Source organism: Lathamus discolor, chromosome Z (assembly GCF_037157495.1).
Source record: "Lathamus discolor isolate bLatDis1 chromosome Z, bLatDis1.hap1, whole genome shotgun sequence".
Lineage (NCBI taxonomy): Eukaryota > Metazoa > Chordata > Aves > Psittaciformes > Psittacidae > Lathamus > Lathamus discolor.
Genome location: NC_088909.1, coordinates 102,881,189 through 102,896,913, shown reverse-complemented (window position 1 = coordinate 102,896,913; position 15,725 = coordinate 102,881,189). Strand labels below are relative to the sequence as shown.

At 41.9% G+C, this 15,725-nt stretch overlaps 1 protein-coding gene across 37 annotated transcripts in view; it reads left to right on the top strand.

The window, feature by feature from the left end:
- Positions 1–15,725, top strand: part of CELF4 (CUGBP Elav-like family member 4) — a 686,780-nt gene that overhangs the window by 610,172 nt on the left and 60,883 nt on the right. For all 37 annotated transcript variants that reach the window (XM_065663948.1, XM_065663972.1, XM_065663979.1 and 34 more), the window contains one exon: positions 2,483–2,562. In XM_065663948.1, the coding sequence (XP_065520020.1) occupies positions 2,483–2,562 (80 nt within the window). The remainder of the gene's footprint in view (positions 1–2,482; positions 2,563–15,725) is intronic.

The window sequence follows — 15,725 nt, the reverse complement described above, 5'->3', positions numbered from 1 at the left end:
GGGAAGCTGAAGTGGATCCAGTTCAGCAAGCCAGCAGGACCTGCATTGCTGCTATCTAGATAGCATCTTCCCTTAATCACCCTTTTTTCCCCTCTATTCAGCAGTTGTCTAGTTCAGTAACTCAGAAAGCAACGATTTTCCCAGAAGTTCCACAAGAGGAGTCTTAACACCCTTTGCAATTATAACCTTAGGCCCTGACTCTGCAGTCTCGTCCAAGCTGACAAGACAGTAAGAACAGTCCTTCCAGCTCTATAATCTGGAAGTAAGGAAACAAAAAAACTTAAGCACATATATGTCCCTGTTCTGCACAGGTTATAAATCTGTGTGTCAAAACCCCTTCAAAGGCCAGAGCTGCTCCTGAAAAAGAGACACCATTTTTCTGAGAGTGGCATGACTCATGTCCCATGGCTCATGAGTCCTGCAGTCAGTGGGAAGGAAGGAGATTGTGTGCATATTTGGTGTTGTGTACAGAAGCCATCACACTGAACGCGCAAACAAAAGGACAAAAAAAGTTGGGATCTCTGTTATTAACTTGCCACCATTCACTAGTAAAAGCTGAATTTTCCTTTGTCCAGCTACCTCAAAACTTACTGGAAGCAATAAGAGGAAGCAGTAGGAGGGAGATCATTAGCATCTTGGCCATTAAAGAAGATAAATGCCTTCTACTCCTTTTATTCCCACCTTTCTCCAGCTCCACTGATCTGTCAGGTTCCTCAGCACAGGGATGAATTTCACCTGATGAGAGTGAAGCCTTCAGCATGACAGCAACACTGCAGCCAAAAATCCTGCTCTAAATGCAATGGGTGACTGGAGCTGGAAAGCTTTTGTATATTTGCTAATCAGCATCTTCTTTTTAGAGGCAGAAAGTACAAAAGAATCTCTGCAAATAATTAAACACCCTAATTCTGGATTATCTCTGATTAATGAAGAGGAAGGCACAGTATCTCAGGAGCCCGGGAATGCTGGGCTGCGATTATGTCATAATTGATCCCTATTGTTTCCAGCTGAAGTTTATCTATCTCATTTTCTCATGATTGTCTCCTCTCAGCTCCTTATAAATTAGATCCAACTATTAGCAACAATCATTGTGCTTTTCCTGAAATGCAGTCTGAGCACAGCGCTGAGAGAGTAATGCAATGTGAAGGGCTCCTGACTGTAAGCTAATTTTCTATGTCTGCTTATTTTTAGAAGGGGCGATCACTGCTTTTTTAAATCTCACTTCTATCAGCCTGCAGTGATGATGTTGGGGACCTTCGGAGTTCATTCTTCGTGTTTGCAAGTGGGGTGTTCTAATGCTTCAGCTTTTACCCCGCACTGTATGGTTCCATGAGGGTGTGTAGACCTTCTAAAGAGTCTGCAACGGGGATAAAGGAGAGCTGTCCCATTGTTAGGACTGGCACTCCCTTTGCAGTGATCTGCACCCCTTCAGGGAAACAGCTAGGGCTTTGCAAATTGATTAAAAGCTCAAACGTCTTTAGTAGTAATAGAAGGAGATGGAAGCCAGAACTTCTCAGATCTCTCCCAATCTGTTCCAAAAACCGCCTTAGCATATGGAAATTACTCTTCCTCTCTCTGAGTCAGTTTGCTTGTAGCTAAGAGTGTTAGCAATGCTTTCCCCCACTCCAGTGGTGCATGTGACCCTTTGAAGTGTTGATCATTTCTGCACACTAGCATGTATTCCTAAAAGCATCTTTCTGCCCCAAAACCTTATGTAAGAGTTCAGTATGAAAGTACCTCACATGCAGGCTGGGGATGCACTGCCTACATTTCTCTAATGTCCAGAAGACAGCACGTATACAGACACTGGCTCTGCAGCAATGAAAGATCCAAATTTTGGTGATGCTGAGCTGATAATTATCATATACAGATCTCCCCCATCCCTCCGTCTCCATTAGAAGCTCTTAGACTATGTCAGACGAAAGCTGCTTGGAGCCAAGACAAACTATGACCACTCTGTCATGAAGCTTTACCAGACAGTGGTATGACCCTTGTGGGTCTGGAGTAACCTGAATGCCTTCTGCATATTTGGCTTGTGTTTGTTTGCAACAAGTATGTTTAGCTTTCTGACAACTTTTATACACTTCCTTGCTGTTTCTCACAACCCCAGAGGGAGAAGCATTCAGCATTAAGGCCAATACAAATAAAACTCATTTTCACACAATAAGTGGTAAAATTGTGCAGCAATGTGCCATGGGAACCTGCAGAGGTCAAAACATGAGTGGATTCAAAATGTACTTGCTAAGTTTGTGTCCATCAATGCCCATTATACAAAGTGTGGGAATTCTGGACGCAGCTTTGCCTTAACAGGTTCTCAGGCTGCTAATGACTGGACTTTGGAAAAGAATAACCAGAGGCACATTCACTTGTTATACCTTCTCCACAACCATCTTTATTGTCCAGTTCTGAGGTCAGGATATTCAGCTAGGTGGACTTTCATGGTACCCATGCAACTTTTCTTATGTCTTTCTATTTCTTCTTCCAGGGTGTGCATTTGTGAAATACTCTTCACATGCAGAGGCCCAAGCAGCCATCAATGCCTTGCATGGCAGCCAGACAATGCCGGTGAGTAGCTCTGTGACATGGGCAAGTGAGGATTGGCCCAGCCTTTGCTTCCCTGTGGCCTGATGGAGGAGGGCTAATTTATCTGTGTTCTGCAACTCATCTTCCAGGAAAGATGGGTAGCAGCTCAGGCATGTAGGGCTTTAGGTGTTCTTAACTTATCAGTGGAAAGGCCGGGATGTCACTGTTTCGCATAGGTGCAGAACACCAAGGGGTGTTGTGTTCTGCTACTTGCAGTTTTGATGACCAGAAAAAATTATATATGGTTCACGTATGTCAAAAACTTTCAGGAAAACTCAGTCTATGTATAACCTTCCAAGTTGCAGAGGGATGAATGAAATAGAAACCTTTGTCTAAGAGCTTCTTTTTTTCCCTTCCCAAAGAATCCCTGCCTCTATGTGAAGCTTAGACAGCCTTTTGCCAATATATTCAGCAGACAGCAGGTTTTTCACTAGAAGCTAGAGACAAATCACACAGTAATGGGTGCCTCTCACTGTTACTGCAAAAGTGTAGTATAAGTGTGGTCCCTACATTCAACTTCTGAAAGACAGTCAGGCTAACTAATGCATCTTCCAGGAAACATTTGAGGGATCATTCCACTTGGACAAATATCTAATAATATGTGGTTTGAGCCTGATACTTCAGGAAAGTAGAAATGAAGATGTATTTTCTATGCAAAAAGATATTTAAGCACCATCACACAGACCCAGAGGAATGTAAGACAAGCCACTGTCAGCTAGAAGGACAATCTGGTGCAATATGTTTTGGTTTATTATAATAGTATATTATTTTTATTATTAATTATTCACAGCATAAATCATGAAAGACTAAGAAGCGTGTTGACAACTTGGAAAAGACACAGGAAAACTCAATAAAGGATATTTAACAGTGTAAAATCTCCCTTTCAGTAAAAGACTCTAACATAAATTCATTAATTTATCCAAATAAGATTAAAGTGGGCCTTGCAGATTGTCTCTAGATCTTTGCAGGGACGAAAATGTAATATTCTTTTCAAGGGAAAATGTTTCTAAATGCAGCAAATCATCAAGTTCTCATATTTTGGAACCCCATCTTAGACAAATCAGTTTAAAAATTGCACATATTTACCAGTGGTAGTACTGAAAAAATCTCATTAATGATAGGGGTCTCAGTTTTTGGAAGCATAGCGATACCTTTAGGATTCTCTTTCTGAAAGATTCTTTCCAGCCGAACCAGATGTTGAGCTTGATGTTGACATCCCATAGTGAAATATAATGGACATCTTTCCTGAGACAGTTCAAAGAGCTACTTTTAATGACTTTCTTTCAGACTTTGACACAAAGTGGTGATGTCTATAAAGGCAGATAAGGAATTGGAGTTCCATTGGGTGTGGTAACACAGAAAGGAGTAAGAAAAATCCAGTCTCTGTCCTGAAAATCTTGCAAACTCTTCTGACAGAAGTGGCAGGAAGACATGGTAAATCAGACAAAACCCAAAAAGAGCTGAAGATTTTGTCTAGATCTAGGGTACCCAAAATATCCTTATCGTTCCCCAGCCCTTACCCATCCTACTTTCAGCACATTTTGTGTAAGAAAAAAAAAAAAAAAACTCTCAACAACTTGGGAGCAAATTTCTGTTCAATCCTGCTGATACCAGCTGAGCTTAGAATGTGCAAAACAATGAAGAATTTGGCCATCTCGTGGGTTGGGTTCTTATGTTACCATTTTTACTGTTGACTTACTTGGCTGAAATACCTGTTATAGAAATGATCATGAATAACCAGATATGAGCATCTGGAAAAGTATCACAATTTAACTCTTTACCAGACACACATCCCAGGCTCACAAGCAAGTTTCCATGGTTTAACAAGTTCCCATGAATTGGCTGAACCTCAGCAATTCATGGAAATTTTGGAATTTGTGCAAAAAGTCCGCAAACCTACTCTTAGTTCACAGAAGAAGCAAGTAGAAAATTATTTAGTTCATCCTCTTCATTATAAGCTCAGTTATGTCGTGTTGCCTTGTATCTCCCATGAACTACATTCAGGCGCATGGGCAGTTACCACAGTGCAGCAGACTAGTGAGGACCTGTTGAATGACCACCACTTGATCAAGACTTGCAACACGCATTTTTTTTTTCACAGAACCTCAAAATTTCTCAGACGTTTTGAATGAGATGGGCCAGATCCTGCAGAACTCATTTCCCATGCTCATTTTCATGGTGCTTCAGGGTATACAGCTTCTTTCAGGGCTTGAACGTTCACAGGGAAATGCAGCCACCTCGTGGTGAGATGGCGATGTAGCCCTCGTCCTTGGAAAGGAGGGGTGCATTGCTGCCATCTTCCTTCAGTCCCCCCTCCCATTTCTCTCACCATTAGGACTGGCCTCATTTGTCCGGCTGCGATGCCAACTCAAAGTTGTTCCTGTGGTTCAGCCAATTTAAACGTCTCTTGCTGTGTCCTTGTGTACTACCAACGGGGCATCCATCATCATTCTTGTCAGGTCTCGAGCCGTTCGTTCCTGCGGCAGACTCCTGTTTCTCCACAGCTGTCAGGATTATTGCTCTACTGTGACTTCCTGTTCACACAACATATGTTGCCTAATAGTTTCAAAAGGCAACTTTCTTTTGTGGAAGTTTTTTTGGGGTTGTTTTTCTTTTTTTAATTAACCTTTCCTTGGACAGGTGCCTGACCACCATCCATCACAAGGCCACTATTCTGTGTAAGGCACTTGTTTCTCCTAAGGGCCGACCAAACAGATCTACAGCTTTACAATTTTCACACAATCAGTTAATTTTAAATATAACTTTCCCCAAACCCCTTGCTTTTGAGCAGGCCCAAAGTTCCTTCAATATCTACCTGCCAAAAGAGCTTTGGGGGTTTTTTTTTCAATCATATTGCCTGTCAACTCATTGGCTTTATAATAGTGTTTTACATAACCTCCATGTCTTCCTTTATGAGAGATCATAATGTACTTTTGCATCTATTTATAATAACTTTTATTTTTAGCTTGGCCACTCTGTCACCTCCTGTCTCTCTTCCCCAGCAATATGGGAGCTTGTTTATACAGGTCTCTTCATGTGATTTTTTTTCCCTTCTTCATCCAAGCCATGTCCCTAGCAGCCTTGTCCACCAGCACAAATTCAGCTTTAGTCTATAGTGACAGCTTGCAGATCCAACTTGTCCACTGCGAGACTGACTCCTGACCGAACTAAAATCTTGGCCTGTCTTTCCAGCATCTCCTAATGGATGTCTAGCTGTCAGATCAAGCTTCTCTCCTCTCTCCTTTGCCTCCATTCTCAAACAATGTGGACAACATTACCATCCTACCTGTCAGTCATGCTCCTATCTAGATCATCTTCGTCTTGGTTTTCTGTTTCTCTCCATGTCTTCGTAGATAAGCTTAAGCCAGATGTTGAAGAGTTGTTCCGTAAAACACATCTAAAGCGTCTAAGATACGGCCTTGTCAGTCTACCCACACAGAATAAACTCCGCTTTACACGTCATCATACATTCCTAAATCACAGTAGCCTTTATCCTGCACCCAGAAGGTACACAGGGTTAAAAACTATGCTACTGTTGCATCTCTCTCAGTATCTCTCCCACTGTGGCACTTCGGAATTTCTTTGGTTATGAATTCACTCCTGGAAGGGGTAGAACACTACTGTTTATCTACTTTTTCTGCACAGAGGTGAGAAGTGAAGAGTGTGATTCATCTGATTTACCTTTAACAGTCTAAAAGTTTGTAATCTATTCTAGACATCATCTAGCATTCCTACAAAAGGAAAGAGAGAGAGACATTTCTATATATTTGTGCATTCTTCCCTTTATCTGTCTGTGCTAGGATAAGCTAAATCACCTCCTGGGCATGCCTGTCCCTTTCATTAATTATATTGGAGAGCTCCATAACAGCATTACACTGAATAGCTGAGGTGGGACTCATCTCACCTAATTTGAAACCTCCAGAAGCTAAGGAACTATGTCTGAGGTTGTCATCTAAGCGTTTGTCATCTAAGTTTCTACTATAATCAACAGAGAGAAATAGATACCTCTGGAGAAATTCTATTTTACAGAAATACATTTTGAAACCTGTCATACCAAAACCCAAATAGAAGTGTGTTTTTTAGCTAACTTGAGGTGTCAGATTCCTGTGGTCTGGCAGTTCCAAAATAGTGTTCTTCATCCAAAGTGCAACTTAGAATGAAAAAGGACCCATACTTCTTAAAAGCTAAAAATACTTGTTTCCTGCAGCTGTCTCGGAGCCTACAATTGCCTTTGCTACCCTGAAATTATTCTGCTGTACTTGTCACTGCCACAGCTAGAGCTGAAGCTCTAGACCTCAGGTGACTCTATACCAGCAGATATTAGCCACCTACAAGTCAGATATTAAAGCTGTTGACTTGGCCTCTTGTCTGATGGTGATTCCTCACACGTAGCTCAAACATGTAGTTTGAGATTGCCTTGACTGAGCCATGGAGGCATCTGTCTCCCAGCTGAGTATGGAAGGAGCTGAACTGATTGTGCAGCTTAGAGTGGACACCCAACTTCACATCCAATGTGAGGGGAGCTGAATCCTACTTTGAGTGCTTGCTGCCCAAGCAAAACAATTTGGGATTCAGAAAACAGGCATCCCACATCTAAGTCTTCTGAATCCTGATCTGCTAGATGTACTGTTGACTTGTCTGACACACTAATTGTCAGCACTACGTTCGTTCTATATCTTTCTTCAATTCATGACATTTAATGCCATTAAGACCTCCAGAACCCTGTAAAGTGGTTTCCAACGCCACACAGGCCAAGCCCTCTTTTGTTTTTTATATAGAAGTCTGCAGCATCTTGGTCAAACCACAGCATTTCTTCTGCGCTCAGGCAATAGCATCCCAAGTCTATCTGTGCCTGGCTGAACATCTTCCATGAAAATTACTTTTCGAATGGAATCCTTATCCTTGGTTTTGTGAAAAGAAAGGGAAATGAAGGACTTGGATACAAGCGCTGAACAGATGTCTGCTTTTCAGAGAAAGATTCCACTTAGCTGAACTTAAAAAAAAAAAAAAAGTCTGCAACCCAAAACTTTGTTAACTTAGGGGTTTCATCTCAACATTTTTCTGTGCAGCTCTTATCAACACAAATGACAAAACCAACTTCAAGCCTCTGTTCAGGGACCACCTTTATCGAATTATGCAATTATGGCTCAGTGTTCTTAGGCTACAGAGTGATTAGATCTCTAATTGTTGTACCTAACTTTTTTTTATTAATTAAGAGAGTATGAATGACACAACAGTTTGAACAAGGTTGACTTTCAGCCTCCACCCACCATGTTCTTCGGAAGTCAGACTAGCACTAAAATACCCAGAGAAATTTGATTCTGGTCAGATGAAAGGATTCTTTTCTTGCCTTATACAATGCACTATCTACCCTCTCATACCATCAGAAAGTTTTGCCATTAATTAAGCTGGAGGAAATTTTTCACCTGTTTACCAAGTGGGAGTGACTTAAATATGCAGTGATCAAAAAAAATACCCCAGGAAACAAGTGTCATTGTCAGAACATCATGTGCAGTGGCCCTCTTTCAAACTAATGGGAAAAGGGGCAAAAAAGGGGCACCAGTTCTCATGTTCCTGGCTTGAACGTTCAGTCACCCTGGCAAAGGGAGCAGCCCCAGCTCTCATTTGTGACTGCTGTTATTATTGCTGTGCACTGCTATGGTGCAGTTACAACTTTGCAAAGCACCACAAAGCTGCCTTCAGACACAGTCTCATCACAAAACTTGGTTGAGCAGCTGTTCTCACCCCCTGTCAACACAGCGGAGGAGTATAGAGGTGAATTAGGGATGGGAGGGAAAGCAGTGAGAGCCTGCAGAAGGAGCTCTGAGCAGGTGGAGGAAAGAAGGAAAATAGGCCTTTGTGGGCATGATGAAGTTGTATCCTGGGCGCCTCGCTTGCGGAGCGGCGGGAAGCGGCTGTTATGATGCACGCAGGCTGGCACCAAAGCGCTGAGTCGGCAGAAACTCCCTGAGAGGAGCAGCGTGGCAGCTCCGGTGAGTGGGGGGCCACAATGCCGTGGATCAGCTGAGGTATTTTTAACAATTATTTTGATATAAACAGCTCTGAACTTGAGGAGCTCCATGTAAATGGGAAGCAGTGGGGCTTGTAATTAGATTTGTGTACACTTTCATAAATTGCTGGGAAACATCAAAGCCGTGATAGAAGGCTGCGGTGCACTTTATTTCCTTCTTCTGTTCTTCTGTTAATTGAATGGTTGATGTGTGGATAGGAAGTGTTGGCTTCGCGGAGTACTATTTACAGACCCGCTGACAGCTGCACTGTGAAAATTAACAGGAACAGAGCAGCCTCTGTCACAGCTCTTCCCATGAGGGACTTGCTTTAAATTAGATCATTTCTTTCATAGGAGAAACTTTCCTTGTCTCTCCTCCATTCTTCACAAATATGCATGCACATCCAGCTGCACACTCCCATTCTCCCTTCAGGCTCACGGCAGCCTTTAGTGCTCGTAAGAAAGGTTTGTTATTTCCACAAAGTTGGGGGAGTTCGACTCCAGTTCAAAACTTGCAGCATATTCCACTTGCAGTAAGACACATCTTCAGGAAGTCAGCAAATCTGTGAGCCGGATGTGAGGAGCCACAACGTCATGTTCGCAGGTCTCACCTCAAAACGAACATGCTCTTCACCCTCTTAGAAAGGGATTTCCTCTCACCCTACTGCTGTTGGAAACAGTAGTGTTCAGTGGTTATTGCTGATCTTACATGGAAGTATGGTGTGCTAAGCACCATGCAAACCTCTTACAGCAAAGTTCCCAGACTCAGCAGCTTACCAGCTAAAGGCCAGGATTGACCTTGCTGAATTACATCAAATTGTTGGTCAAAGTATAAAACTTCTGGGTTTACCATAGTCTATACTTCTTTTACATTGAATGGAGAGAGATTAGGAGCTCAGATAGACACATATCTGTCTAAACTAATTGATAGTTTAGAACAGATGCCCCAAATGGTGGCAATTAGGTCATCCAAGAGTGTCTCTAAGGGACAAGACACAAGTGATAAGCAAAAGAAGCAACAACACAATGTCTGGGAACAAACTGGTCTTACACACAGTTAATCAGTATATTTATCCAGTTGGTAATCAGTCACAGCAATTCTTATTCCTAATCCCACTCGATAAATAACAACCAGTGAATACCTGATCGTCTAAACCTTAGTATTTACTTAAATCTAGAAAACGTAGGAGGTCAAACGCGAAGCCATCAGTCCATCACCTCTCTTCCCATGGATGTCTTCAAAATATCCAGGTAACGTCAACAGAACCTTAGTCAAACCAGTAATACAAATAGATAACCATTAAACAAACCATGATTCAGAGTATAAATTAACCCACAAAATTTACTCACATTGAGGTTCCAGCATGGGTGCAAGTTCTCAGTTAATAAAAAGCCTCATTGTGACAGTCAGTAGATAGAGTCGCTGACCCCCTCAGGCAGTCGGGGTAAATAGGAAATGGGAAAGTCATGAGAATTCAGTTTTACGTGATAACAGAAACATAAAGGGAGGATTTTCAAAGGTAATTCCAGATGAAAGTTGATTAGAGCCCAGCATCTAATTGCCCTTCATGCCTTACAGCTGAATTTGCTCTAAAGTTACTTGCCCAAAGTCATAAAGCCTAGGGCTCAGTGGAATATCATCAATGCACGTCCATCTGCTCAAGTTAATGCAGAAGGCTGAGGCCTTGTTTTACATTTATTGGTGTTGGAGAAACTAATGGAAGAGAACAGAGATGCCAATTCAGACCCATTTTTTTTGTCTTCACTGTTGATCTTCTGTCTTAAAGAACACACACTCTATGCAATGCCTTTGTGTAACACAAAGGCTGGCTTCTTTAACTCTGACTAAGGCACAGCACACACATTCCTTCTATCAAAAAATAATACATCAGAAACCCATTCTTAGCTCAGCAGCAGCAGAACTGGCCCTCCTTCCAGCAATGAATGACTTTTCTGAATACGATACCTAAACACTATTTAAGAAGTCGCGAGTTATTCTTTCATCCTTTGGGATGACAAAGGAAATGGTTATGAACATCTAGATGTTAATTTGAAATAATTTCTTCCACAAAAATCCAATGGCTCTTGATAGCTCAACCTTGTTTTCCTTTAGTCACTGGGTTCTGGATGGAAGGGGACTAAGGTTCGCAGGCCGTCCTACCCAACTGCTGCCACCAAGACGACAGGTTCTAGCACATTTGAGCCAGCAGTTTGCTGAGGTTACCCAATTTCCCTTAATTCTTTCCATTAAAAAAAAAAAAAATCATAAGACCATGTTCCCTGCCTCTTCCCTTGTTGCATAAATGAACTAATAAATCACATGTCTCAGGGTCCCAGAACAGAAATACAGGCAGCCTGGCTGCCTGACAGGGGGTATGAATCATACTGGCGCCGAAGATGCTCTTTAATTCTCAAGCCACAACATCATAGCCACACAGGCATCCAGCAGGACAGCAAAGAGACCATTGGGATGTGACAGGCTTCACTCGTTGTCTTCCAAGGGCTTCCTTGCTCCCCCTGAACTGCGGCATTCATTGCCTCCAAATGGGATAAGAAGGATAACTGCTTATGAGGCAGATGGCCTCAGTCTAGACAAAAGGATTTAATTGGCACTGTAATGTCTCTTTACGAGTCCAAGGGAACTTGGGAACTAAATCAATAGTTATGGAGGTGGACAGGAGAAAGTGGGAGCAGGACAGTGCCATTGCCAAGCATTGCCCAAGTACTGGTGCCAGCAGCAGCCGCCACAAAGCTCACTACACTCAACACTCATCTCATTTGGGTAACATTAGGACTTGTAGGGCTAGAATAATTCACAAGAACTGACCTCTCTGTGATACCAGAGACATTGATAAGCTTGGGAGGCATAAACCAGTCCCAGCCTAGCAGGAGTGCAGGAGTGTTCCAGCCCTACTGGAGAGCATCACCCTTCACTGGACAACACTACTCACTCACTCTAACAGGGACATGCTTTTCCCACCACAGAGAGAAATGAGGATGTCAGCATTAGGTCTTTGCTGCTCTGCTTGCTTCAGAGGGGCTTCTTTCTTGCCCCCTCTTTGTCCATATTTTGCTCCAAAGATCTTCCCTTTGATTCAAGTGGGCCCTGTACCAACATTAAATCACTCTGGATACTTCAGCTTGTTTCCCTTTAATCCATTCCTTCCCAGCCTTCCTCAAGTGTGTGGTCTGGATTTATAACACATATTGTAAGGAAAACAGAAAGACCACAGCAATGGATAGATTGTTATCCTTATCTAGAACACAGACAACATTAAGTGGTTATCAAAATCAGTTCTGTAAAAGTTGAAACAAGTTTTGAAATTGCAACTATTAAGATCAACTTTCAGAGAATACCCTCGGTTGAAGTCCACAATGAAGTCCACAGTCCACAAATTCAAAGCAACATACCAGACACTAATATCTTTGCCTCGGATATCTGCTGGCGAGTAAAATCAGGTAGGTGAATAAGCTTGACTTCCCATCCCCAAGGTCTGAGTGGTGCTCACAGGAAAGTCTTAGCTAGCAGCAAGGAGGCACATTTCAGTCTTGGTGGTGTGGAATACCGTAAGGGCAGATCCTTCAACATAAACCAGCTTCTTGCTCCACTAAAACCAACAGAGCTTTCTGAGTTTACACTATCTTAAAGCTTCAGCTGACCACCTGCTTCACCGCACTAAAGCATGAGTGATACCACGCTGCAGGCAGAATCATTTATCCATTAATGAACCTTTAATTTGCTGTGCAGTGCTAGGAGATCTTCAGTTTAAATACGCTGCAAAAATTCAAATACCCTGCTATGCCAATCAGCAACACACTTTACACCACGTCATAGAGCATGACAGTGGTCTGGGATGCCAAGTCATATGCAGCATGTTTGGAACACAGTGCTGCTAAAACGTTCCTTTATGTCACATGCACTGTTGAAATGTATCTGCCCAGCTTGCCAGCCCTTTCTCAACATCTGTTTCTTTCCAAGTCATCTTAGGTTTTTCATCTCATTCTCAAACGCTAAGGAAGAGTGAAGCTCATGTGAGCAGCACCCTGAACTATCAGAGGCTCCATACCTGATTGTGGTATTTCCTTGCTGTAACAATATACAATTCACTTTATGGCTCTGAAATTATTCCAATTCTCCTATTTTCATCCCTGCCTATTTAACCAGAAAGAGAGATCAAGGAGATACTAGCTTTCATGGGGCTCTATGCTGCAGCTACCAAACATTTTCTCAATAGTAGTAGTAATTTATAAAAATAAAATTATTTCAGCCATCACTCACTGCTTAAGAATATTTTGAAGGGAAGTATATTTTTAGTAAACACAGAACTAAACGCACCTTATCTTCCAACCATGTTACTCCTACTGCATAAGGGAAACCTGTAACATTTTTTTAATTATGGATTGTAAGTTTTTCTCCAAACAGACACAAAAGAATTATTTATTGCTTTCATATTCCTAAATAGCAGGCAAGAATTTCCAGTCTATTGGTATAACAACATTTTCAATTTCATAACGCATTAAGGAGGGCGAATGATTTTGTGAGGACTTTTATCATCCATAGACTGAGCTGGAAAATGCAGAGCTGCTTGAGGAATTCTGCTTTGAAGCTTAGCTTGTTTGAATGTCTAGCTTTGATTTGAGGGGCATACTAATACCCAGGTTACATATTGAGTTCTTTCTAATTTGAACTAGGGTATGACGCCATCCGGAGTCAATGAGTCTGTTGCCCTGTGGAAAGCAATAACTGTAGCTCAGAGAGGAGAGACACCTGCTAAGTAGTGTATGGGCAAGTAAAACCTGAATCAGGCTTCCACTCCAAATAAATTACAGCTCCAGAGACTTCTGAAAGGAAGTACCAGCAGCAACTCTCTCTGCTTACACATTGCATGAAGAATACCCTCTACTACAGGAGCAGCATTATCAAAGGGTCTGTCACTCCAGCCCTGGACGAATACTTCCTTTCCCTGTTCTGTCTCTGCCACTCTCATCTCAAGTGTGTCTAAACCAGCTCTCAGGACTGTGCAAGGGTAATAGCTCCTGGTGACTGCCATCGTACTCATCTTTCAGATGAGACATGAAATTGAAGCCATGAGTACAGAAAAACATAGCATATTTCACAAGAGGAGAAGGATGTTAGTACTGTTCTTCTGGCCATCTTCCAGCACGGGTAATTACATTTCTACCTAGCTAAAATTCCCTCTGCTCTACAGTTTTAATTGGACAGTAGTTTGTTTTGCACTTGTCTGAAATCCCACATTGGGGTCAACCCCCCACTGGTTAATTCAGCAGCCCTATTTTCAGTAGAGCTACGCAGGCATTTTACTAAAAATACCTGGTTTTGTTTTCATACTTAGGAGGCATCACACCAGATATCCTGATCTGACAGAGCCCAAAGCAAAGAAATTCTCCTCTGGCTTTAAGGCCCTTATATCAAGGATCCCTGTGTGGAAATGCTACCCTGAATGGCTTGCCCAAGGTCAGCATCCTCGCAGCTCCGCTTTGCAGTTGCAAAGGGAGTACTAAGGCAAAATTTCCACCACAAGCAATCCCATTCAGCTGGTGACACCTAGGAATGTAGTGTGATTGCCCCAACGAGAAGCATCCAGCAGCACCTCTCCATTTAAGTGTTTTAGCTGGTGTGTATGGCTGACATTTTGGAAGGTATTTAACAGGATCTGCACCTTCAGATCTCTTATACTCAATAGTTTCATTCATTGCACCTTTAACATAATAAGCTTCTTTAAAAAATATTTTTGGACTAAAACATTTAACTGGCTCCATTTGAGATAACCGAGGTGTAAAAGTCCACCTATATGACAGAGACACCCTTTCAGTAAAGTTCTTAACTGTATGCTTACCTCCATAGGTAAGTATAAGTGTACAGTACTTAACTGTATACTTACCTCCAATGGGACTTTCACAAAGCATAAAGTGAAACATGGTTTAATGGCTTTGTCGAATTAGGCCCAGACTCAGCCATTTTGCAAGAAAAAGACATGTAACAATTTGTAGAGATCAGTAGCCTACTGAGTCAGAGGAAATTTAAAGGGATGACAGGAAAAGAAAATTCAGACATATATTTTGCAAGGAAACATCTTCACAAAACTTTTCTTACGAATATTGTTTTAGAGAGAAACAACTTTCCCTGAGGCCATGTAGTATTATTTGGTCTCCTGAAAAGCTTTTGCTTAATTTGTGTATGCACTCCATTTGGAAGGTCATAACTAATGGGAAACAGTCCCAACAACCAGGCAAAATATTTATTTTCCTTTGCCTTTAAATTAAATATCAATGGATGGATATTTTATTTTTAGTTGAATATGAAATTTCACAAGCGACCTGTCAAGCTCCCGTTTTCAAGAATGACTTTATTTCACACATCAAGACAGGCTGGGAAATTAGTTTTTCCCACAGAGGACTCTGATTAGGGATTACAAAGTGAGTGTGGCGCAGAGTGATTTTTCCTCCATCTTTTCCCTCTCCCTGCCAGCCTAGAGAGCACGTGACTCTGCTGACTAAGGGGAGCAATTCATTACCGCACATGCGAGTGGGACAGGAGGTGAGATAGGTGTGTTAAGTAGACTTGCTGGCCCAAGAGAGAATGGGGAAAGCATAATAATACTTGGCCCTTATATTATTCTTTTCATCAGTAGATATCAAAGCACTTGAAAAAGGAGGTTGATTTGATGTGAAAGGAGGTAAATGCTAATTCCAAATAACCTATTGCAGGGGCACCTGCAGGAATACTCACTTCTGTGATACTCTTTTTTAACTGTAGATCTGCAGGGTAAAGAAATAAATAGGTCCTTCCCTCAATAAAATGCAGAATTAACACAGAAATCTCAAAGTACATTTAAAACATTATTGACTTACCCACTGTGACTCTCCTGGGGGTTGGCAAAATATAAGGTCCAGTCTAACAACCGGAGAGAGCAAAAGGGAGATTATGTATTACTAATAAATGACTGAGCAGACAAGACCTGTCGCCTTTGTCAGCAGACAATGGCTGATTTACACCATGGTTTAACTGCTTACAGAAACAATAAATAGCCCAGATGAACGGCTCTCCAGTTTTCACCCCATAGAAAATCAGGCCCACTCTGGTCTATTTCTAATGCTATCCAGTGGATTAGTA